This window comes from Sparus aurata, chromosome 15 (assembly GCF_900880675.1).
Source record: "Sparus aurata chromosome 15, fSpaAur1.1, whole genome shotgun sequence".
Lineage (NCBI taxonomy): Eukaryota > Metazoa > Chordata > Actinopteri > Spariformes > Sparidae > Sparus > Sparus aurata.
Genome location: NC_044201.1, coordinates 25243876 through 25268233, shown reverse-complemented (window position 1 = coordinate 25268233; position 24358 = coordinate 25243876). Strand labels below are relative to the sequence as shown.

Genomic DNA, 24358 nt, shown 5'->3' with positions numbered 1-24358 from the left:
ATGGAAACAGACAAGTGTTCATCTGTGATGTCTGCGCATATACAATGTCTGAGAAGTGTAACTGTAGCTCACACAAATGCACATTAGAGCAGCGCACAATCCCTTGTTGCCCCCAAACAGACGCACACAGACGCACACAGCACATGGTGAAGCATTAAGTTCTGCCGCCACACAGGAGTCACTATCTAAATGTCTCCTCCATTATATGGAAGTGCAAAGAAAAACAGCTGCACTCCCTACACAACAGACAGCTCAGGAAATAGCTAGCAGTCCTGGATACACACACACACACACACACACACACACACACACACACACACACACACTGCTGGCTGTAGTCTTGTCAATGTGCAACAGCTGGGTACAGCTTAAGTCTTTCATGGAAGTTTAAAGGTATGTGGCCACAAGGCTTCTGTGTGCTGGTGAGTGTTTGTGCAGACCACCAGAAACAGTACGGTGAGATTATAATGTCAGAAAGTCAGAATCGTTATCTCAGAGTCCAGAGTCCCGACTGTGTAACCCTCCAAAACTTCAGTGTTGTGACCCTGATTAAATTAATCTCATTTGTTGCATTTTATTGCTCTATCAATTGTTTTTGTTTGGTTGTTATTTATAGACTTAATTTCTCTTTTCACTAAGTTCATAATTCAGTCACAAGGAACCGAACCAAGTGAGGTCATTTTTACTTGATTAATTACCAGCTGTGTGTGTGTGTGTGTGTGTGTGTGTGTGTGTGTGTGTGATGATGATGGTAGTCCAACCCATGAGTACTGAATACTTCTCCACCATTTTTAGTTCTTAGACAGTGGTCAGTGGTTGTGTTATCCTTTTATGGACGAGGCTGTGTCTGTTTCGTTTTGAAGTAAAGGTGCGAGAGATTAAAAGACGGATCAATAAAAAAATGTAAAATACCAGATCAAAGGAAGCAGCAGGGCCAGGGAATGATGGGAAAAGACACATATTGAAGACATTGCAGTGGGCGGTGGTTAGTGTTAATCAGGGTGGAGAAGAGCCTCGCAGGCTGTTCTTGATAGGAATTGGCATGTAATCAGCTGGAATAATGTTTGAACTGCAACGGAGCCCTCTGGGATGAAGTGGGAGGTGTGTGCATGCCTGTGTGCATGCCTGTGTGTTAGTGTGTGTGTGTGTGTGTGTGTGTGTGGCAGGAGATTGTGGGTCTAGACACCAGCCAACGTAAAGCAGTGCACTCAGCAGCCCCCAGAGAGGGTTTAACCGAGGCCCTCCCGCTTCTGTTCCGCCCCGCTCTCCTCCTTTTACGCTCGGCATTCAAGTGTCGGTTCCTTGACCGTCAACATCGGAGCATCACGATCGACTTGCGCTGAGGAGCCACGAGTGATCGCCACGGCGTACCAGCAGTGATGTGAGGTATTTCATTAAAATGACAGCGGGCAGAAATATTGTCACGCTGGTATTCCCCACAGTTTTTTATTAAATGTCAGCATCAAACACTGATCCCAGGCTCAGTGTGTGTTTTCTTTTCTTGTTGAAATGTCCCAGCAGTCAGTTAGTGAGGTCATCCAGCTGTCTGATGGACACACACACACCTGATAGAAGAACCTGTGGGCACCTTATCGAGGGAGAAAATACAGGTTTTATACAGACTTGCACTCGTCATATTACAGCTGCGGTAATTAATCGATTAGTTCTAAGCCATTACATTAATTGTTGACTATTTCAATAATCAATTAAGCAGTTTTAGTATTTTTTAAAGAACATGAGTCAAAATTCTCTGATTCCAGCTCTTAAATTTGAATCTTTTTTTTTTTGTTTATTTTCTCCTCCATGACAGTAAACTGAATATCTTTTCATTGTGGAAAAAACAAGATATTTGCGGACGTCATCTTTGGCTTTGGGACTTTTTTTTACCATTTTTGGACATTTTATAGACCAAACAACTAAGAAAATGAGTGTAAGTTGCAGCCCTGACTTCTGTTTATATGAATATATATATGAAAGTGCTTCATGCAAAAAGCAAAATAAATAGATTGAGAGGAAAATATATATACTGGATCACTCGTTTGCAGCCTCCCTGTCAAGTTCTGCCTCCAAGTCGATGCAGAATCTTCCACATCCGCATCACGATGCATCCGAGAGCGAGAGAGACATTTCTATGTTTTGAAGGAGAGAGATCTGCCAGTATGGAAAAACTCAGGACCTTCTTTAATGAAACATCTACTAGTGTTGAATTCCGGTCCATCAGGGCAGCTGTGGGAGTCGAATAGGGCTCTGCATCTTATCTTTTTTGCGAGTGTCAACAGTCAAAAAGCCTCTCTTTGATTTTAAGGAACTGCAACCAGAACCTGGCATTTACTGCGATATGGTCGAATGTGGAGGATGAATTGAGGAGTTTTTCAGGCTGTGAGACTCCTCTATTCAACCTCCGCACTCCTCCGTGAAAAATTGTTAGTTTTTCTCTCGTGTTACTTAAGGAGGAGGACTCTATTTCGTGCTACAACCCTGGTGATCTGAAATGACTAACAAATGAACCATTAACATTTAACACTGGAACTTCTCTGCTGTCAAACCTGCAAGAAATGCTTCAGCGTGACAGTTTGTGTCCTCAGAAATATGAGAGAGCGAGGGATGTTAAAAGACTCAAACCCACTGATCTTGTAAACAGCTTGGTATTAAGTGATTGTAGTATATCTTAGTGATACCAAAGAGGTTCTGAGCACCCAGATGTAGCGGCTCTACCACACAGGGAGACGGGATGGAACCAGATGCAGCCTGTTCTGCAGCGCATTGAACATGCGTCACACACATGCCCACATTGTGCACATCTCATTGATACCCGCCTTCAATCATAAACAAGTATGTTGCAGGCATTACACACAAACAGACGCACACATGAGATCGCCCACAATTTCCCCTCCAATCAGACATCAAACAGCCGGCTGAAGGGTTCCCGATCGCAGCTGTTTGATCTGCTTTAAATGGGTGTCACTGGGGCACACGTTTCTCCCATCTCCCCCCATCAGCACGCAGCCATTTGTCGCTATCGCTGATTATCCATCTTATCTGGAGGCCATCAGTTTGGCTGATTGGGACATTCCCAGAATTCCATCTTTTCCTTGCTGTCGGAATGTCTGCGTCTCTGCTGCTAGTTAAAAAGTTGGCTCTGAATGCACATTTTCCCCCTTTCTCTTTGTTTTCGATTGTTTTTTATATGACTTGACATCGACAGTGATTAGTGAATTCTGCGACCCACACAGATTTGGTGCAAATACAATCAATAACACAGCAACTAACGCGTGACAATGCTCAGAATGTTTTGCGGGATTTTGACTGTTTTGTTTTTATTTTCCGTGCTTGAATCATTAAATTGCTCATCACCGTATCGAGCTTCGATCAGTGTGAATTCACCACGAAACATTAAATACATTCACGTGACTGTGTGTGGCTCTGCACATGCTTTCTCTGCCACTCTGCATCCGCACAGTGATTGTCCAGTTAAGTGCTGAAAAAAGAATTGTTGTATTTTACCCGTTATCGCTAACAGCAATCATTCTGTCCGGAGCAGAGTCGTGCAGTCAGCACGACCTTCCAGCCCGTATTTCAGCGCCCAGCCAACAGCAACAAAGATATATGGAGCCTATAGAGCGTCCAGCGAGCACACTCAGGATACAGAGTGCTGCATTTTCCTCCAATTACACTTCATTCCTCTTTTGTCTGCCACTCATGCCACTAATGGCCAGTAAGGCAGTGTTTCCTTCCCCTCTACTTTCCTCCACTTCACTTCACTTTTAGTTTGAACGGATTTATGTCAGTCAGATGCAGAACAGCCTGAACAAGTTTAATTCAGAGGAATGCTGTTCTCTGGTCATGTACTTAAATGTCAGAGTTCCTTATCTCCATTAGTATAGTAGAGTAAATAATTATACATTTTCTAGTGAAGTTAACTATTTCAGCTCTCTTATGTAAAGCTTCTACTGCTTATAAACTGCTTATAAGACAGTCTCAGTTTAATACCTACGCTTATGACCTGCATAAGTAAAAGAGACCATCAGCAAGAAATTTCTATTTAGTTTTTCTTAACTGGGAGAACGTCTGTTTTCATTTTACCAGGCGAAGTTCCAATGAGAAATTTGTTAACAAGTCAGATAGAAGCAGGAGGAGATTTTTTTCTGTCGAAAACTTTATTTTTTACGTTATATTTTGTGGTTTTAATGTTGGAAACTCTACCACTTGTATCCACAGGGGCCATCAAAATCACCTAAATGTCAGGGTTCCTTGTATTAGCTTTAAGTAGCTTTACAAATGGTAATATGCAGGTTGTCTGTGTATTTAAAATTATTGGCTGATATATCAATATCTCACATTTTCAGTCCCCATTATCAATATTTGGCATTGGCCCCCGTATCTCTATTCTCTCTGATTACTTTAAGTTTCTTTCCATTGGCTTTCCATTTGTTTCAGTTTGACTGTTTGGATTCTTTGCAATAATAGCTGGAATATATGGAGCTTTTTCAAATGAATTTTCTCCAAAAGATCCATTTTCCTTTTACCAAACAGTGAAAAAGGAAAAGCAAAAGTCACACAATCCACTAAACTGATGTGCACATTTGAAGTAAACTCTGTCCTGTCTCATTAGACAATACATTGTATTTTTTATACAGGCAATAAGTTTTTTTAAGGCAATAATATGAAACATTTGTTCTGATATTCATTGTCTTCATTCCATTCATGTGTCATGAGTTGTTGGAACAGTGCTACGGGCTGAAATGTAAAGCACTTATGGGCCAAGTAATGCATTAAACCAATTGTGTCCGCTTTCCGGTCTGCTGCTGCGTTTTTATCTGAACTGTATGTGTTGTATGAATCCAAGACAGACGCAGGATGGAGGGGAGAGGAAAGAGAGGAGTGTTGATTCGATTCTGCATGTTGTAAATCCAAGAGACGTGACGAACAGAACTAAAAGAAAAAGTGTTATTTTGACCTCATACATCAAGATATTAAAAACAATAATTTAGACGCAGTCACAGATGGCTGTGAAGTAAAAGGTTTGCTTTCCTCCCAAGGGGGGCACAAGTAATTGCAAAGTGTATATTGTTCCTGTGGCTCTCTCAAACACATTCAGCTCTCATGGTGTATTTTTGTTTGTTCAGGAGAAAGAGGGGAAGAGAGGGAGACAATAACAGAAGGTCCAGCTGATTTCTTTCTTGCCCGCAGGCTGACTGCATCCTATTTTCACCAGACTGGAAATGGAGGAAAATCTCCTTCTTCCTGTTCGTCTCTCTTTTTTTCTGTCTTGCTTTCATTCCTTCTGAGAATCTCTTCTTTCCCTTTCACACTTTTATTCCTTATTTAGCTCTCTCTCATCTGTTTCTGTTTTTTAAAGCAGCATAACTTTGCCTACACAATAACTCGTCCCTCGAAGTCATCTGGTAACTGTTAACACCTCGTGTCGCCTCGAGTTAACGTTTACTGTCATCGTTTTAGAATAACAGTCATTAAGGAGACGTTGCGATGCCGTTCCTATTATTTCTGTGTTTTTTAAATTGTTTCGTGCTCCTGAGAGCTTCTAATTAAAACCGAATGAAGTGAAAACCTCATTGAGACATTCACATGGTGTGCTGTCAGCAGCAGGTAATTGGGAATGAATCCATCTCAAAATGAATTAAAGAAAAGCAAGAAAACGTCCAGTGCACCTTCTGATTTAGCTAGTTTTCTTCTTATAGATCAAGAGGCTTTTTTTATTTGCACGCATGTGTGACATGTGACATGGGTTTAGTCACCGGAGCATCAGTAACACGCAGACGCCTCATTAATCCTTTGACGTTCACATGTACTGGAACCAAAAATAAGACAGAAAGACATAAAATCATAAACATAGATTAAAATCTTAAATGGGGATTAGTTGACTAATTCATTAGATGTTGCTACCCTCACTAGCATCGCTACTATTATTGTTGTTGATTCAAAGACCTCGGCTGATTTATTGGTCTGCCGATATTATTGGCTGATACTGGAATATTACAGATATATAAGTGTCGGTGTTTATGTTGTCAGATGTGCGAGTTTCATAACTACATTTGACAGCACTTTGGAAAAACATGGGTACCAGCTGATGCATCCGGCCAAATATTTTGCCCCCAATATCGGTATCCGTGCCAAAAATCATTGAAACCAATACTAGGGACTATAAAATTGATCGATATCTGCCAATGTACATAAATCTTTTTTGCAACAAACCCCCAAATGTGCTTATCAACCACTTGTGACAAAGATATCAGTTTACAGTTTAACAATAAACTTTATTGCCATTCTTTTTGTTATTGTCTAAACTTACCCCAGTGCACTGAAACAGTAAACTTTACTGGGAATTATATAATCATAAATTACACCGAGCATCTATTTTTGCACAATTACCTCTAATTTTGTTACATCGCTTTCCAGTCTACTGACCGCTCAAAGCACTTCACAACACTTGTCACATTCTCCCATTCACACACACATTCATACACTGATGGCAGATGAATGTCATGCAGGGTGCCAGCTGCTCATCAGGAGCAATGTGGGGTTCAGTATCTTGCTCAAGGACACTTCGACATGCAGTTGGGGAACCAGAAATAGGAACCAGCGATCTTCCGATCGCTAAGACCGGCTGTACCTCCTGAGCTACAGCCGCCCCCTGTTACTGTTATCAGGATGTGAGACTATATATCAACTTCAATTTCGTTCTGTTGTGATGTTCTTTTCCTGGTGTTAAAGGCCGCATTACAGTAAAGTGATGTCATTTTCTGAATTTACCGGTGAGTTCTTCTTGTTCTAGTACTCGCCTTTACCCACTGAGTCATCGCATCCCCATTTTCAAACCTTAAAGTGTGCATCCTCTTCTGTGCCTTGGTTCTAAAATTGGTCCCCAACCAGTCAGAGGGCAGCAGGCAGCGGCACAGATGGAGCCGCGTGGGCAGGCGTTAATGCATTTGATTGCGGCTTGGACTGAATGTACAATAACAGCGGATCTGCATATTTATGCGCACACGGAAACACTCCAGATGCCACAAGCAGCGCGCGTATAGACTCCTATACGTACAGGAGATTGCCGTAAGTAGCGCTGAGTCAGCCTCTCGCAAGTGAAGTTGCCCTGTCTCTGTGCTGAGGGAACCAGTCAGCCATCTGTTGGCCTAATGAGCTGACTCTACTCCACCAAAGCGACTCAACAGCACAGCTTCACCCCTCTAATTCCCTCATTCACAGCTCCACAGTATGTTTGAGCCTCTCATCTTCTCCCGCTGTTCAGCATGCAGCGCCACACACGGCCTCTGATATGTTTTTTTTGTTTTTCGTTGACTTGTTTGGCGTTTAATTTTCCCCTCATGCAAGGAAAGTCGGTCGTGTCAAACCCTCCAATTAGCCGGTTATCTCGCTGTTATGGAGGTTTATGAAATTAATTAGAGGAACACAGTGTCCTGGAATTCAAATCGATGCTCTGTGCATGAAAAGTGACAGAGTGAGCGGGAGAGACGGGAGAGGATCTGAATGAATTTGTAGTTTTTGGATAATAAATGGGCTAATTAAGAGACGATGGGGTGCTTCTGTGACCGGCAGCAACCATTAACAGCAACACCCCCGGTTCAAATCTTCATTTTCTCCCATCTCTCTACTGTCAATGTTTAGAAAAGAAAGTCATAAAATTCCCCAGAAAACCCTTGTTTACTCAAACGTGGCTTATTCAGCCTGTGCTTATGGTCGGTGAGGTTTAGACACAAAAAACACTTGGTTATGGTTAGTGAAACATCATGGTTTGAGCCTGAGGTCTCCTTAAAGAAATCCAGTTTTGTCACTATAATCACGGCTGGAAATGTCCTGAAGTCTCCTTAAAAACATACAGTTTTGTTGCCACAGTCAAGGCTGGAGATGGTCCGACTTCTCGTGGAATAATATCTGGTATCGGTCGCTACAAACACGGCTGGAGACAGTCCGATTTTGCTCACCACAATATCCATTGATGTCAAACTTATAAAAGTTAAAACGCTGCAGTCCCTCTTCAGAAATATCTGGTGGTTTCACACTTACAAATTTTGAAAGGCAGACTTGAATAGTGTCGACCGTTTGGTAGCCCCTTGGCCTCCACGTCCCCCCACGTCCCCCTCCACCTCCAGATGTGAAAATCAGGTAATGAACATTTGTAAACGCTCAACAAAACACGCTATTGTTATAACCTGGTGACTGGACTGTCTGGTCTTCGGTCCCAACCAACACTGACTCACATCGCTTGAGCCAGTTCATCAGAACTGCCTCTGGAGCTTCGCTTGGATTTTTTAAACCTTTCACACATTTTGACATCCCTACGACCTGTGAACATAAACTGTAATTTCAGTGGAATTCTTTTTTAATTGCCCAGCATGAAAAAACACAGTCCATCATCTGAATATTTTCAAGCAGACAATTGCCAGAGAAGATTCGGTAACAAGTGAATCTCATCAAATCCTTTGACTCATCATGAGCAATAGACACATGCTGGACGGATTAAAAAAAGAATTGCAAAAATGTAGCAGATGTCGTCTTGGAGTTAGTTGTTGCTAAAAGTGACTCATCTTTAAAACCACAAATCTCGAGTGTGTGAAATAAAAATCCACTTTTCTGCTTTGTGCCTTTCAGTGTCTATCCAATATCATAACTGACTGAAATCTCCCTCACAAGTTTTCAGGAGTGAAATAAAAGCCTGCGACGAGTTCTGCGAGAGATGCTTCACCTTCAGAGCCTGTACTGACGCATGCAGCAAAATGATGCTTACAAATGCACAAAATGTACATATTTAATGAAACATCCTCCGCACAAACTGAGCTGAATGCACCCTATAGTACCCTATACTTTTTGGATTACAGGTTTGTAAACTTTAGTTTCAAAGCAGTCCTGGCTCTCTAAAATACAGACAAAAAGCAAAACACGACCCCTCACAAACAATGTCCTGGTATCGGCTCTGCTGAGCTCAATTAGCTGCACAGGCATTGGACTCGTTCAATCGCGGCTCTCTCCGGATTGTACTAGCAGGCTCTGAGTAATGAGCCTTCACACACATGCTTCTAGCTCGTAGTTAAGTGGCATTAATCAAGTCGGCCCGCTAAGCCCAGTGGATTTCCTAAGACACAAAAGGTGTTATGCCCTCTGTCATAACAAGCACAATATTGCTGGCTAAGCTAAGTGGAAAATGGCACTGTTTAGACCACAGCAAGAAGAAGGAGGAGGAGAGTGTATCTGTTAAATCTACAGAGACAGCAGAGCACACTGTAAAACTTCAGATCTTTAAGTGTCCAGTGTGTGGGATTTTGTGGCGTTTACTGGTGAGCTCGCCTCTCGACTCCCCCTCCTCCAAAGTGGCTGCTACAAGCACAAAAGTCACTAAATGAAGCAAGTGGCGGCTGAAGATCAGAAGGTAGAGCATCGTCCAGCATCGGAGGGTCAGTGGTTCGATCCCCAACCCCAGAAGTTTACATGCTGATGTGTCCTTAGGCTACCGTAGAAACATGGCAGGGTCACATGGAAAAGGACAGGCTTTTGTTGCAACTTTACGTTTATTTAGGTTCAGTTTTCTATTGTATGCTGTGACGGGGTTAGGAAAACCTTGAAAAAGGGTTGAAAAAGCTTGAAAAAATGTCCTGTGTTCGCCATGAAAATATCCAGTGGTGTCATGCTTACAAATGTTGGAACACAGACTTGAACTGTGGTCACTGACTTGGCAGCCACCACCATCATCCCTCCACCTCCATGGAAGTCAGGGATCAAACCTGTAATGTGAATGCAATATGACTATATATTGTACATGCTCTAGTTTCTGACACGCAAGACTGTGAATGTATCAGCGGTTTGCAGTCAACTGCCAGCATTTTATTCAGGCGACTGAGCTGGATTTGGGTGAGACTGTGAATACGCTGAATCCCGAGAAAACAATTGATCAAAGCGTTTGATATGAAGTAAGACCAACACAAGCTGAATCACTTTATCATCTTTAAGTGATTTTGATATGAGATGTTTAATATTTGTCATCATTTGTTGATATAATTTATATAAAATGATAAAATACATTTTGATCACATCCCCTGCTTTCTCTCGCTCTCTCTGTCTGTCTCTCTCTGTTTCTCTCCGTCTCTCTCTCTGACATCTGCTGAACAGCACTCTGAACAGGAGTCCTGGAGTGGTATTAGGGCTGAGATTGGTGCTGATAGGAATCTGATGTATGGTGTGTGTGTGTGTGTGTGTGTGTGTGTGTGTGTGTGTTTGCGTGTGTGCCGGTAAGCCACTGTTTTTATGAACCCTGTTAGCTGTTGGCTTTCTTAGCTGTATGTCAGTCTGCGTCTAGTTAGTGAGAACACACACACACACACACAAACACACACATACAAACACACACACACACACACACACACACACCAACACCCACACACACACACACACACACAGACTAAAAGCTTTCCGACTCGTCACGCACCCGTCACCGTCCTCGGTGCATCCAACATCATGGAAAATTGGCTCGTGTCCGGCTCTTTCTTTTCTTCACTCCGTACCCTCCTCCCAAACTTTACTATCTCTGTCTTTGTGTGTCAGTGTGTGTCAGTGTGTGTCTGTGTGTGTCTGTGTGTGTCTCTGTGATCACATGGCTCCGATGTGGAATAAGAAAACAAACAGCTGCTGCTTCAGCTGGTATATTACTGAAGAGTCGTGCTCACACATGTCATCAGCTCTTTGGTGTTGGAGGGTTTGAGTCCATCTCTGCTCGTCTGTGTAGTCGTGTTTTACACTCCGTGGTGACTTTGTTCAGTTATTTTGCTTAATTTTTATTACTATTTAATTGTTATTATCGGGATTAGATTAAAAGCTTATCGAGCCACGAAGAAAAATAATTATCCCTCTAAACTCACACATGCCTCACTCACGCCCTCCATACTTTTCATGAACCATTAACCATTAACCTTAAAAACCACTTATGTTACACAACATATTTCAAGATTAAAAATGGAGAGTGTGGGTGTTTTAGTGGTGTGTCAAACTCCAACAAAAGCTGTATTTTCTCATGCCCAAATTTCAAGTAGGTCCATTTCAGTAACATAGTTGGTCAAAAACACAGTATTTCTTTTATTTAATGGCTAGATGGCGATGAAATAGCAATGAAATGTGATCTCAGATGCTTTTTAATGCTTTTATCTCCCAAAAAACTCCACAATTTTAAAGCAAAATGCCATAAAACTATGATACAGAGTTGCTGTTGAACTCTGACGTATTAATTGCACCTTATTTGACCAGTTAGTAGCTTATATGCCTGCCCTGTGTCCTGAAACAGCCAACAAGTAAGCCACTTTCTCTTCCTTCCTCTCTCTCCTGAGCCGTTTATATGCCAGCCTATGGATGATTGACACATCATTTGGCCTATAAGATTTAAAATCTGTGATTTGTCCATTTTAATGGGTTTTAAAGCCCTGAAGGGTCAAATGGGGATTTCCTTTACCAATATGCTTGACTCAGTTTCATGTTGTCGGCCCAGTGTGGCAGAGATAAGTGTTTTAACTTGTCTTCAATGGTGTTCAGAGGAGACCCCTAAAAACTCCTCTTCCTTCCTCCCTGCAGTATGATCGAGCAATAACAGCTTATAAAGCTCTGCTAGTAAACTTAATTTAATTTCCTATGAATTCCTCATAATGAAAGAACCGTGTTAATTATTGTTTAAAGGCAGCAAAATCAGGAAATGTTGAGCAGTAACATAATACGACAGCTGAAAGCGATCACGACAAAACAGTGAAATAAATTAGATATCTGAAAGTGCAAATGGAGAGGCATAAGAGAAACTAAACTACAGAGAATAAAGTTCAGACGTGAGATTATTGGAGTCACAAGATGTAACTGCGGGCCGTTCAGAGGCGGTTCGGGTGATCTTTGTCCTTCATCCGACGATCATTTGCCTAAAAGTGCCAGTGGAAAAGACCCTAAAAAAATGAAATATAGAAGATGTTGTGGTATCTGATTAACCAAATGTGTGACTGTGTCTTACATTGACCATGTCAGGAAGAAGAACTGAAGGAATGCACTCACATCAAGGTAAAAAATTCCATTCTGTATCTTCAGTGGAAGTAGGTCAGCATTATGAGTAAAGCTATAACCCCTCAGCCCCTCTTGCATTAGCACAGATATCCCTTCCTGAAGCTTCCTCAAGAAAGACATTAAATTCCTTCCACCTCCAGCCAGCCCGGCTCTTTAATGACTATTATTGTAGTTCAACTTTTCTTTTGATGCGGACAAAAAAACCTTTGAGAAGTGAGCAGAGAGAGCTGGCCCGTGCAGCGCTGTGTCCTTGGCCCGGCTCTGTTTGGTCAAGTAGTTGCTTAGAAATAAAACCGTATGTTTTATCGCTGCCATCATCAGGTAAGATACTGCACTCGACTGGATAAACACAAGGATTAACTAATAGACCGTTGGCAAGGAGTCGGTCCTGGCTCTCTCTCCCGCTTTCTCCCTCCGCGCCTCCTCCCCCTCCTTCCTCTCATCTTGCCTTTTTCTCGTCTCTCCCTGTCATCTCTTTATCTACCAGTGTGTGCTTTCATTCAGCCTCGCGTCTTGCATCATATCAGTCTGAAGATCAAGATGCTGCAGACGTAGCACACACATGCACACACACACACACACATACACCATGTACGGTAAGAACATGCATTGATTAGAGTACAAACATGATCGATACCATGATGGTTAACCGAGTGAGAATCTGGAGAGAGAGCTGCAACGAAACTAGAGACCGACTGTGCTCCAGTCTGTTTACTCAGCTTGTCATCTCCTTCTAAATCTCCCTCTTCTTCTTCTTCTTCTTCTTCCTCTCTCTCATTATTTTTTGATGTACCAATCTCCCGCGTCTTTCCTAGAAGGAGAGATGTTATTTATAGTGAAGCTCAGTCTTTATCTTCCCATCACAACCTCCGCGCTCTGCTGAAATCACTCCTCCGACACCGAGTCTGTTTCGGTGTATTTACCCAGGTACTTCACTTTAAAGGGTAGCTCCATAACTTTAATGAGTTTTACACATTTAAGTGTGTATAAAGGTCCTAGGGAGTACTACTGCATAATGTGGAGGAGAAAAAATTGTACAAAGCTTTTTGCTGCTCGAGAGAAAGCTGCAGGTAATCTGATAAATTGCCTCCAATGTCATTTAGTGGCAAAATGGCATTGTGGGAAATGTTGGCCAAGTGTCGAGGTCATTCCTGAGTAAAATATTAAGATATCGTTTGAAATATTACTTCAGGTTGACATGAAATTAAACATACAATATGTGTGTAGAGGAAAAAGGAGATATTGTACTTTTTACTTTTGCCCAACAAGAACTTTTACTTGAATACTTTAAGTTCATTTTGCTTTAATCTTGTGCTTCAGTGTACATTTTCTCTGTGTGGACATCTCTGCTGCTCTTCTTCTTTCCTTTTTTTTCCTCTTTTTCCTTCTTTTGCGTCTTCCATTCCCTCTTTTTGTTTCTAAACCCACCACATTACGAGGCATTTACTCGTCGGCTCATCCCGACCAAACCGGCCTCGCCGACTCTCTCGGTTTCTCCTTTTTCTCTTTCAGTTTTTTCGCTCTCTGTTTCCGTTCTCTCCCGCCGTCTTGATTGAAAGGGTATGCACGGCTGGCACAGAAAGAAAGAAGGAAATAGATAATGATACCAGACCGTATTGTGTGGAAAACCCTGACCTCTCACGTACCAAATCCGTCACACACGCACATAAACCGCACACTCTCACTCCTTCTCGCTCTCAGATCCTTATTTCATATAAACAAGCGGAGGAGAACACGTGCACCCTTTCCTTTTTCATATCATAAGCATACTTGTTCGTATTTACATGTTGATGCTACATGCTTTCACGGCACGCAGATCAGTTTATGAGCCTTGTGATACCGTGCAGAACGGTAGATTTACAGTCACACACACACACACACACACATTCTGCTGAAAGAAGGTTTGATGATTTTAAATCTTCTTCCACTCAGGCGTGTCTACTGAGAGAAAATGTATTATCCACATGAAAAAGTCAAGTCAAGTATTTCTCCCTCTGAAGTTGTGTGTATGGTGTCTGCTGGGCTGTGTGTGTGTGTGTGTGTGTGTGTGTGTGTGTGTGTGTGTGTGTGGTTATCTACTAACTTGGAAGACATACAATATCAGTGTAAAGAAAGCTGTTCATCTCTTTGTTGCTCAGCGTTTCAAGAATGTTGTTAATTTTACAGTCTTAATTAAATGATTCCTTCAAGTACAACCATCTTTTGAGTATGGACTCATTTCCTATGACGCAGGGGCGGTTCTAGGGGGGGGCCAACAGGGGCCAGTGCCCCCGTAACTCTGAGTCTGGACCCCCCTGTGGCCCCCCTGACAGGGAGTCTGCATTAATAATACAATGACAGATTTTTTGCAATGATTTTGTTCTGAAGGGAAAGGCAGGAATAAAGTGTCTCAGCAGTTTACTTCCCAATCAAAATTGCTGAAATTGTAAACACTGCTTTGTCTGAATGAGGGATTTATCATTTTTTCCGGGTTGTATGTGCCCCCTAACAAAAAAGCCGGCCCCAACCTGGCCCCCCTAGTAAAACTGGTCTAGAACCGCCACTGCTATGACGTCAGCATCTTCTGCGGCACAACATCAATTTCTTTTCTTTATTAGTTGCCCCCCAAAGTTTTCTTTCCAATTTAGTAGAAAAAAGAAAGTTCTTACTAACGCTAACGTTTCCATCCTCTACTGTTATGCAAATATTAGCTGAGCACTTCAAGATAAGTACCTGATGGCACTAATTATCCAGTCCTTCGCACAGTGAGAAGACATAATTAAGTGAGAGGCAGTAAAACCTCAAACAGTGTGAAACGGTGTTATGTGTTAATTTGAGGAAGGGTGCAGTCGTCTTATTACTCCACACAGATCTGATGTTTTTCAGCTCCTGTTGCTCCTGTTCCAGTCAAGAGGCGACATTTAAGTCTCATGTTTGAAGTGTGGTTTATTCATGAGGACTGGTTTCATTTATTATTTTTCCATTTCCACTAGATGTGTTAATACCTCTGTCAAGGAGGTTATTTTTTGTCCGTTTGTCTGTTGGTTGGTTGGTTTGTCAGCAGGGTTACACAAAAACTACTGAACAGATTCTCATGAATCTTAGATGGAGGATGTGTAACTTTTTGTGTGGATCCAGGAAATTTCTCCAACTGAGAGAGTATTTTCTGACGTTTCCATTAATTTCTCAGAGAATTATGTCCCTTGACTTATATAGAATATTGTGTATTTAGGTGGCTGGTATCAACGAGTGAGAACAAGTTGATGTGCATCTGAATTAAAAGAACAGATCTAGCAGATTTAAATTAGTATTATTTGATATTGGATTAGGGTTGAGTGAATTGAAGGGGACTGTTGGGCCTTGGCGGAGGTATGCACTCTACTGTGAATGCCATCCTCGTGTTTTTGATGTTTTCATCTTCTTCACGTGACTACCACTCATTGTTTCTATTGCATTTAATCACATTTTGCTTTTATCGATACAACAGCTGCTCCACCTCAGCAAAGTGTTATATTTATTATATGCTGTTGTTATTATTCTTCAAATTTATGAAGTTTCAACCTAATTCCCTAACAAACAACACAAGCTCTGACATTCAGATAAGATTTGGAGTGGACACTATCAATTGTAGGATCATGCACCTTCAAAAGTCAAAGGATTATTTGACAAAGAGGAACAATTTGACGCATCTTCAATGATTTGCTACATGACAACCTGGTGAATGAAGCCGGTAGATTTGTTCGGTTGTGGATTAAGAAGCAGCACCATTTGAAATGATGTGAAATGGAAACATGTTTTTTACCTGTTTCTAGTCAAATTCCTTATATGGAAAACCTCCTCGGTAATAAAAATAGATTATAATTCTGACTGTATGTGTCTCATCCCTGCTGTTTGCAGCTCAAGACATCCTCATCCTCGTACTAAAACCATCTTGTGAGCCCGGGCTACAAATCTCCAGACACCTGATTATGCAAACACACGCAACCACCTCCTCTCCTCCAGCTTTTTCAGACGTCTTTGTCAGCTCGTGGAGGAGTGGAGCCGCTTTTTGGCTGTATATGGTTTTGTCTGTGGGTCCTCGGGTCATTCATCAGCATTAAGTCAGAGGCAGTTTGTCTCTGCCATATGCACCAAAGCGGGCACTCTCCTACACCTGCATCTCGTCCAGGGTCCGCTGAGGACGTCAAGCACCAATAATACCAGATGGTGGTTTGACAGCCTGACGACAGAGCGGGCCAACACTCCGCCAAGATATTTAATAAAGGGAATTAACTGGCATTTAAGAGTGGAGCGTCCAAGGCAAATGTTCTCAATGGAGTGAACTCACATCCTCAGTGCCAGCGTGGAAGAATGACTGCTGTTTACAGGTAGTAAACATCTGTAAACGGCTTATAAGCATATTATTAATGACTGCTTAGTATCAAGAAGCAGGCGGCCGGTCGTTTTAACAACTTAATGCAGTTGAGAACACCCAAAAAAATCACAAATATTACATTTCCGCCCCAAAAAGTACCTTCAGGGGAAATGTTAGTCACCTTGCTCCCGATCCGTGTCACTGCACATTCGTCTTCGTCAGGCATGACCCAACAGATTTCAGTATAGGCAGTTCACTTCTGAGTGACTGATCAAGTGGCAAATTCATGTTGTGGATTAATCAATGTGACAGTGTTATTGATCACATGTGTTGTCATGCTCCCGTCATTCAATAGCAGCTACTCATCCGTCTGTGTGCGCCCACTGAATCACTTCATCATCAGCTGATCTGAGTGATATTGATAACATGCCGATTTAAAAATGCGTACATCTGAAAAACTGTGTGCATGTTAGTTTAATTCAAAGCATAATAGCTAAACCTGAAATCAATAATATCTTATGACGGAGATCACAGATCCGATAGCCGTCCGGTTACGGTCAAGCGCGATCTGACCTCTTCTGTGTGAGGCGGTATGATGAAGAACATGTCGTGAGCATGACTGCAGCCTGTGTGGTCGCCATCAAAGAAACATCACGCCCGCGTTCTCTTAATCCAATTTGCAGACGGAATTCAAGCCATACATTCACATCTCAAATGATGGACCTGTTTTTCCAGAGGCGCTGAGGTCAAGGTCTGCGAGCGCAGGATTAATGCTCTATTCTTTTCATTGTCCACATTCAGGTGTGGAGTATTCAGACTGGCTTGTGTTTGTTCAGTCTTTTTATTCATTGACTCAAGGCCTCAAAGTTCTGCGGAGTGAATAGAGCGGTTTCATAAAGGTGGACTTTTTGTTTTCAATCTCAGACCTTCAGCAGAATGAGCTCGACCTCACAGCCGTACTGTCGATACAGTACAACTGCACACATCTGTAAGGACGTTATTGGAAAAGTCAGGAAAATTTGTTTTTCTATGAAATGTTGTGTCTTGTGTGTGTGTTTTCTTCCATTTCTTGAAATGTTTAAATTAAATTTTTCAACATCCAGAAAAATCCGGTTCATCACTGCATTTCCTTATGTTTTAATGGACAGATAAACACAAACATCACTTGCAGGATAAGGCTTGGCTGTGCACATTTCCCAAAATGCACCGTTGAAAGTCCGTCTCCAAGCACGCCACACTGACAACACCTGTTATTTGTAAGATAACGTGAACTCTGCTTCATTCTTGAGAAGTTAAAGCCTTTATTTCCATCGCAGGAATTAGTTTAAACAGCACTTTTTACAGTTACGACCCTGAATGCAACTATACTTGAAGTTCAGCTATGGCAGTATGAATGCAGTTCTTATTGGAGCACGGTCACTTCCCAGGAAGCCGGCACGTTCATTCACTCAGGTTGGACAGAAAATATGTAGTCTGACCACATCAGAAGCCAAAAGAGTTGATACCTGATCTGATCTGCATGGACACACTCGAAGCTGAGCTGACAAGTCGGAAACCTTTATATTGTTTTAAAAAATGAGGAAAGCAGCACACGGCTCCTGATATAAAGGGCCTGCGAGCAGCTCTGATGAAGTGTAGTGACGCCTTTAGCAAGAAAATCCGAGAGAGAAAACAGATGGCTGAGCAGAGAAAAAGATACAACTGCAAGCTGAAACTGTATTTTCTTTTATTTCCTGTAAGTGTAGTGGAGGCTGTTCGTTTTCCTTTCTGGACCACGTTAAGGTTTGTTGTCCTAAATGTTTTCTTTATCTCGAAATGAATACGTGCACGGACAGCAATAATTCGATAAGGCGAGGGAGAGAGGGGTCAATAGGACTTGCTCAGACGGATGAACCCGTACCTTACTGTTGCTAAATTCTCTTTAAATGTTTACTTCAAGGAAAACTGAACCGAAGTTGAGCTTGACGGATCACTCTTGACGTTGTAAACAGCAGCGGGCAAAAAGGTCTCGACTGAAGGTCCAATTACCCGCTTGCTCCAGATATAGGGAAAGATTTGAGGCCGTTCGTAAGGAAGACCAGAGGTAACGCACACACAAACCTCACAACTGCAAATCTGTCTGTCTGTCTGTCTGTAGATGTGGGCCAGACGTTAGGGGCCATCAGCCCTCCACTATCCACACAAACATGCACACACACACCTTTCTCTCCATTTTCTTCGTGGATTCCACGGAATATAAATGGCCGCATCAATCACAGAGGAGAGCCCGGAGACAAAAGGTGATGGTGAAGCAGTCCAGAGAGAGAGAGAGATGAACTGGAGCAGAGACGGAGAGGGCTGGGTGGAGGGAAGGTAGAGCGAGAAACAAAGAGCATAAAAGATTAAAGCGAAAAAGTAAGTCAGAGAGGGGTCTGTGGAGGAGACGGGAACATATTCTGTACACAGACAACACTCGGAGATCTGAGGAGACGAGAAAACTGTAAATATCAGAAAGACAGATGGCACTTTTCGAAAAAAAAAAAATGTTCGAGAGAGAAGAGCAGGCTGAGGCTGCTAGCCAGTGCATATGTTGCCTGGAAGCTGCCTTATGAATTTTAATTTGTATTTGCTCATTAACCAAGTTAGCATATGACTTGCAAGAGACAGGGTGGTTTCCTTGAAGGCAGCGGATGAGGGTATTTTGGGTCAGTCAAGCAATTAGGAGGGCTGCGATTGGACCTGGCAACATAAAGGCCGATGCAGATGTTTTTATCGGTGTCGTCGCAGCTCTAAACGTCCACTTTGATCCCGATAAGAGCTTCAGTGTTACGAGAAGCGGCGCGCCTCGCAACCGCACATTTTGTGTTAATGACGAATTTGGCAGATTAATGATTCAGCCTGAGTGCAGCTCGTTGAAAGTAATAGTTTTGGTTGAGCGTTTCCACGTTTTAGGATATTGGCTCTGACATGTTTTCATCCGGATAATGCCGGTTTTTGTTTGTTGGAGTCGTAGCTGTGAAAAATTAGAGTAACGCTAATGTGTATTTTCCTAATTTCCTCAGCAGAAAGAAGCTCGAGCGAAAAATGTTAATGACAAAAACATTTTTCCCAGAAATGCACGTCCCTCTCGATTTCTTTTTAATCTAACTTTTCAAAGATGTGAGCACAAAAACTGATACATAGTCTGAAAGTATTAATATAAAGATGTTTAAGATATTCAATTCTACATCCAATTGTGCACGTTTCTGCAATGATTGAGATTTATAAAAAAGATGCAGTCAAGCAGCAAGCATTTAAATCTGACGGAAAAAGAGTTTTATGCAGTCGGAGCTCGGGTGGTATTTGTTGTTCGGTTGCTGTTTGTATCTTTTGCCAACTGACTGTATGTAAAGTGAGAGAAATTCACAGGGAGAAGATGCCAACAACATCACAACAATGTGCACTTGGGGCCAGCAGTGCTGCCGAAGAAACCTGCAGACCGCCACTTTAATGGAATTCATCTTCTCTCCTTTAGTTTTAAGTGAATAATTGGACTACAAATGAACCCAAACACACACACACGCTCATAGAAACAAACCGCCACCATAACCTGCAGCTCCGTCTCAGCTCCTCGTTCAGGTAGTGATGCTGTAACACAATAAAGCTTTAAACGGTGCTCAGCCCGGTCCGAATGACACTCGGAGCAGTTTAAATCCTGGTTTATGTCGCCTGACATCGGAGAGATAATCACATCATGTAGCTCACTCAGGTTCGCCAGCTATTTTCTCCTGGTGTGTGTTTGAGAACTTACGAGACGAAACATGTTATTCAGCAATCAGTTTTTATGTATTGTGCTGATTACCTGATTTGTGTGTGTGTGGTTGTTTTGTGTCCACAGGTTCATCCTGGTGTTCGGATGTCTGGTTCTCTCTGTGTTTTCCACCATTCCCGCTCACCAGGAGTTCTCCGCACACTGCCTGCTCATCCTGGTAGGACTCACACACAAACACACACACACCTACACACACACACACACACACACACACACACACACACACACACACACACATTCAAACAAGCCTGTTCAATCAGGAGGTGTCTCCCAGGGAGAGCTTATCGAGCTCGTATTATTCTACACTGATGAATTATGGGGATGCCACATGGTTAAATTAACATTTCTGAGTGTGTGTGTGTGTGTGTGTGTGTGTGTGTGTGTGTGTGTGTGTGTAAATGGTGCTCTTGTCCGTATTAGAAATGCTGATCGTGCATCCTCAGCTCTCTGGTGAATTGTAATGAACGGTCCCTTGTTACTCACAATCAGAAACATGGTTACAATTCAATTTAAGTTAACAATCTGCGCCTCAGATGTAATTAAGCGGAAAGTCATCCGTCAGAGCAGGTTGGGGGAAAAACAACTGGAAGAGCAGGTGTGGAACAAGCAGCAACACACATCCCGCTCAAGTAGAATCACCGTTCATGTGCAGTGAAGAGTGGAGACAACACGGGGTCGGGGCAGGGTGAGGAAAAGGTCGTGTTTTGGCTTAAAATACCTGTTTTTGGTCGCCACGAACACGTCCTGAAGATGTCCTGAGGTCTGGTCAAAATCAGTTCTGTTGCCACAAAGACTGCTGCCAATCACAAACGTCTGACACATTTGTGGTGAGACAAAAGCAAGCAGTGCATATTTTCTTCCTCTGTTCAGATTTAAAATCAGTTTTCTTATCTTATACTGATATTTGTTGTGAAAAAACTAGGGCTGTCAAACGATTAATTTTTTTAATCGCGATTAATCGCATTTTGTCCATAGTTAACTCACGATTAATCGCAAATTAATTTTTTTTGCACATTTTTTTCTGTTCTAAATGTACCTTGATGTATTTTTTAATGTTCTTAATACTTTTAACAACATAAGCAAGGGCAAATATGCTTGCATTATGAAAATTTTTTTCAACACTTCAAATCATGCAGGAAAATAAAAGGCGTTTTTTGTTGTCTGCTTTTGGCGGGGGGGCTCTCTGCATCTGCCGTGTGTTTGGCTTGCAAGTGATATTTGAGACTCAATGTACTTCGATGGTAAGTCATTTCATGTCGATAGTACATGCAGATAACTTTTGTCCTATCGACCGAACCATCTGGCTGTTTTGAAAGTAGTTTGCCGTTCATACCGTAAATGACCAAATAATATCCGGGTTTCAATTAACCACAGGGTCCCTTTAAACGCCGGTGCAGATGTATATTTTGGTAAATAACCGCCGGTTCCAAATAAATGTCGGGTCTAATTTTTTTTTTTTTTTTTTAAGAAGAAGAGGTGTCCACTGACACTGCACGTTTTTCTTCTTCGCCTTTTTCACGCAGTGTGCTGCTTTCTGTCAGTCAGTATCACACTGATGATCGCCATGGCTCCGGTGCAGCAAAACAATAAAAAAGTACCACTTGAAATTCAAACTTTCTGTTAAAATATGCAGAGGAAAACTCGGGAGAAGCAGCCGCTAGATGTTTCTCTGTCGACCAGAAGAGAGTGAGAGAAACGGAGCTTGAGCGTCTGTCCGAGGAGGACAGCAACAGGACCAGGCTGCCTGCTGGAGGAAGGAAGAAGGCTAGCGAGGAGCCTGAGATAAACATGCGGGGATGAGTTATCAGCAAACGGGCACGCCACGAGAGAGTGTCCCACAAAATGATCAGAGTGATGGAGAAACAAATGTCCGCCACCGTGAGTGACAGCAGAGATGAGGAGTTTGCAGCGAGTGCTGGTTGGCTGAATCGTTTCCTCCGCCGCAACAACTTCACTTGCAGAAGGAAGCCAGAGAATTCACCGAGAAGCTGGAGAAGTTTGTGACATTTTCATCCAGGATTATTGTGAGGAAGGAATTAAACGCCTGTCCCAAATTGCCTTTTGGTCTGTTAAGTGATTGAAACAACTAAACCCCCCGGCTATTATTTGGTATTTTACGGTAAGTCCTTTCTCAATTTCCTCACTTTTCAGTCCACCGTGTTTTTCCCGAACCGCCAACCCTGCTGCATCTTCTTCTGATTCCCTTTCTGCCACCCTCTGGATCAAGACTACAGGTGCCACTGACGGCCGTAAATCTTTCAATGCGCGTTTTGTTTTTTGTTTTTTTATACCGAGCGTTAATCGCGCGTTAAAAAAATTAACGGCGTTAAGAGGATGTTGCGTTAACTTTGACAGCCCTAGAAAAAACATTATTAACCCTTAATGTAGACGTAACGTAGAAAACAGACCAGTGCCTTTACAGAAAACTCAGCAACCTCAGAATTTCAGTGATGAAGCAAATAACCAAAAACCCACCAGTCCATCAGTTCAAAGATGGAAAATAACCATACAGGAGATACCAGAAGTGGAAAGAATAAGTCGTACATTTAGAAAAAAGGAGACAAAGCACAGAAGACGTTGAGATAAGTGGTTGAGATACGAGGTCATGAACTCATTTTATGGTAAGAACATTTTTTTGTATTTAATCTGACACCTAAATAAAAAAAAGAGGCAGATCTTGGTGAAGTTTATATTAATATTCAGTGTGCATATTTCAATGAGGAGGCAAATGGAAACATTTACACACACATTTTTAATTGGTCTGTCTAGTTACCTTGACAACGTTTCATTAACAGGGTTCTTAGTTAATCTATAGAAAGACATGAATGAAAACAAGTAACACCTATACAAATAAGCAGAATCACACATGTACTGTAAGTGTGGGCGTGTATAGATACATGCGTATTTATGGTTTCTGATTTGTTTTTGTTTTTGTTGATTTATGCTCGCTTTGTCTTGTTCATTTTTGCTTCTTGTGTCACTGGGTGTATGAAATATGAACGTAAAGAAACAATGCATGTAAACACAAAAGACACCTTACGGCTGTGCAGACGCATGAACTGTAAAGATGTATAACATTTTCCATCAAATTTCAAATTAAATTTCAAATTAAGACTAAAGTTTGCAGCAGTTATAAAGTAGTGACTCTGTTTTGAGGGCCTACGTGTTTAAGAAAGACTTTGATTTTTGGCCCGAGTGTATCGGAAAGTCCATCTTTTGTCCAGGTTTTGAGATACCAGTCTCTGAATTTTCTTGATTAAAAATTTTAAGCAGTGGATGAGGCTGTTTATCTGATCTCAATCTGGCAAAAGTTGGAAAGGAAGCGATGACACAGAGGATTGATGAGCTGCTGTAATCAATGCCCTCTGGACAGCAGCACACTACTCACCGCTCTGACGTGTGCAGAGGTGTGTGTTGTTATTTTGCAGCGGCCTGGTATCATCTGCACATGATTTATTCGAGGCGAGCGGCGTGGACGGCCGTGCGTAATGGCACCGCTCCAATCAGAGGCTGCGGATTTATCAACAGATCTGTCCTGCTGCCTTTCCGATGGCTGCAGAAATTTAACAAGCTGAGAGGGAAGAAGCTTTGATTCAGTGGAAAGCAGCTGTGGGCGACAGATACTGCAAGAATCACCCATAAAATAGCAGCAAATTGGGCGTCCCAGTAGCTCACCCGATTCATCACTGCAACACTGCAAGCCATCTTCTCCCACGGCTCGTTGTAGCGTCCGGGCTAGCTGCTTCTGACCGGCTGCTGGCTGCAGCTTCATAATTAAGAGACGGACATTCATCAACCTCCTCACGTAGCCCAACTCCTTGCAATGAAGTCATTAAGCGACTGAGCCCAAAATCTTGAACTATTCCTCCAAAGGAAAGTTTCATTATTTTAAAACTTATTGTGATTAATGTATCTGGGGTTAGCTCAGGTTAGCCTTTATCACCAGAGACTTCTTGAGCTGTCCCAGCAGGAAGAGCACAAGTGTAACTAATAACAGTAACGGTGGCTCTGTTCCACTGAAGAGTCACCGTGAGCCAGCCTGCATAATAAGAGGGGCCTGGAACTGGCACACCTAAATGGAATACAGCCATTAATAAGGTTATTAAACACACCTGTGCTCATAAAAGATGTAATAGTGCTGAAAACACAGAAAAAAAAGATGAAGTAATGATGGTACA

At 42.2% G+C, this 24358-nt stretch overlaps 1 protein-coding gene across 9 annotated transcripts in view; it reads left to right on the top strand.

Moving 5' to 3' along the window:
* kcnq5a (potassium voltage-gated channel, KQT-like subfamily, member 5a) overlaps positions 1–24358 on the top strand; it is a 102314-nt gene that overhangs the window by 49076 nt on the left and 28880 nt on the right. For all 9 annotated transcript variants that reach the window (XM_030442324.1, XM_030442328.1, XM_030442323.1 and 6 more), the window contains one exon: positions 20247–20337. In XM_030442324.1, the coding sequence (XP_030298184.1) occupies positions 20247–20337 (91 nt within the window). The remainder of the gene's footprint in view (positions 1–20246; positions 20338–24358) is intronic.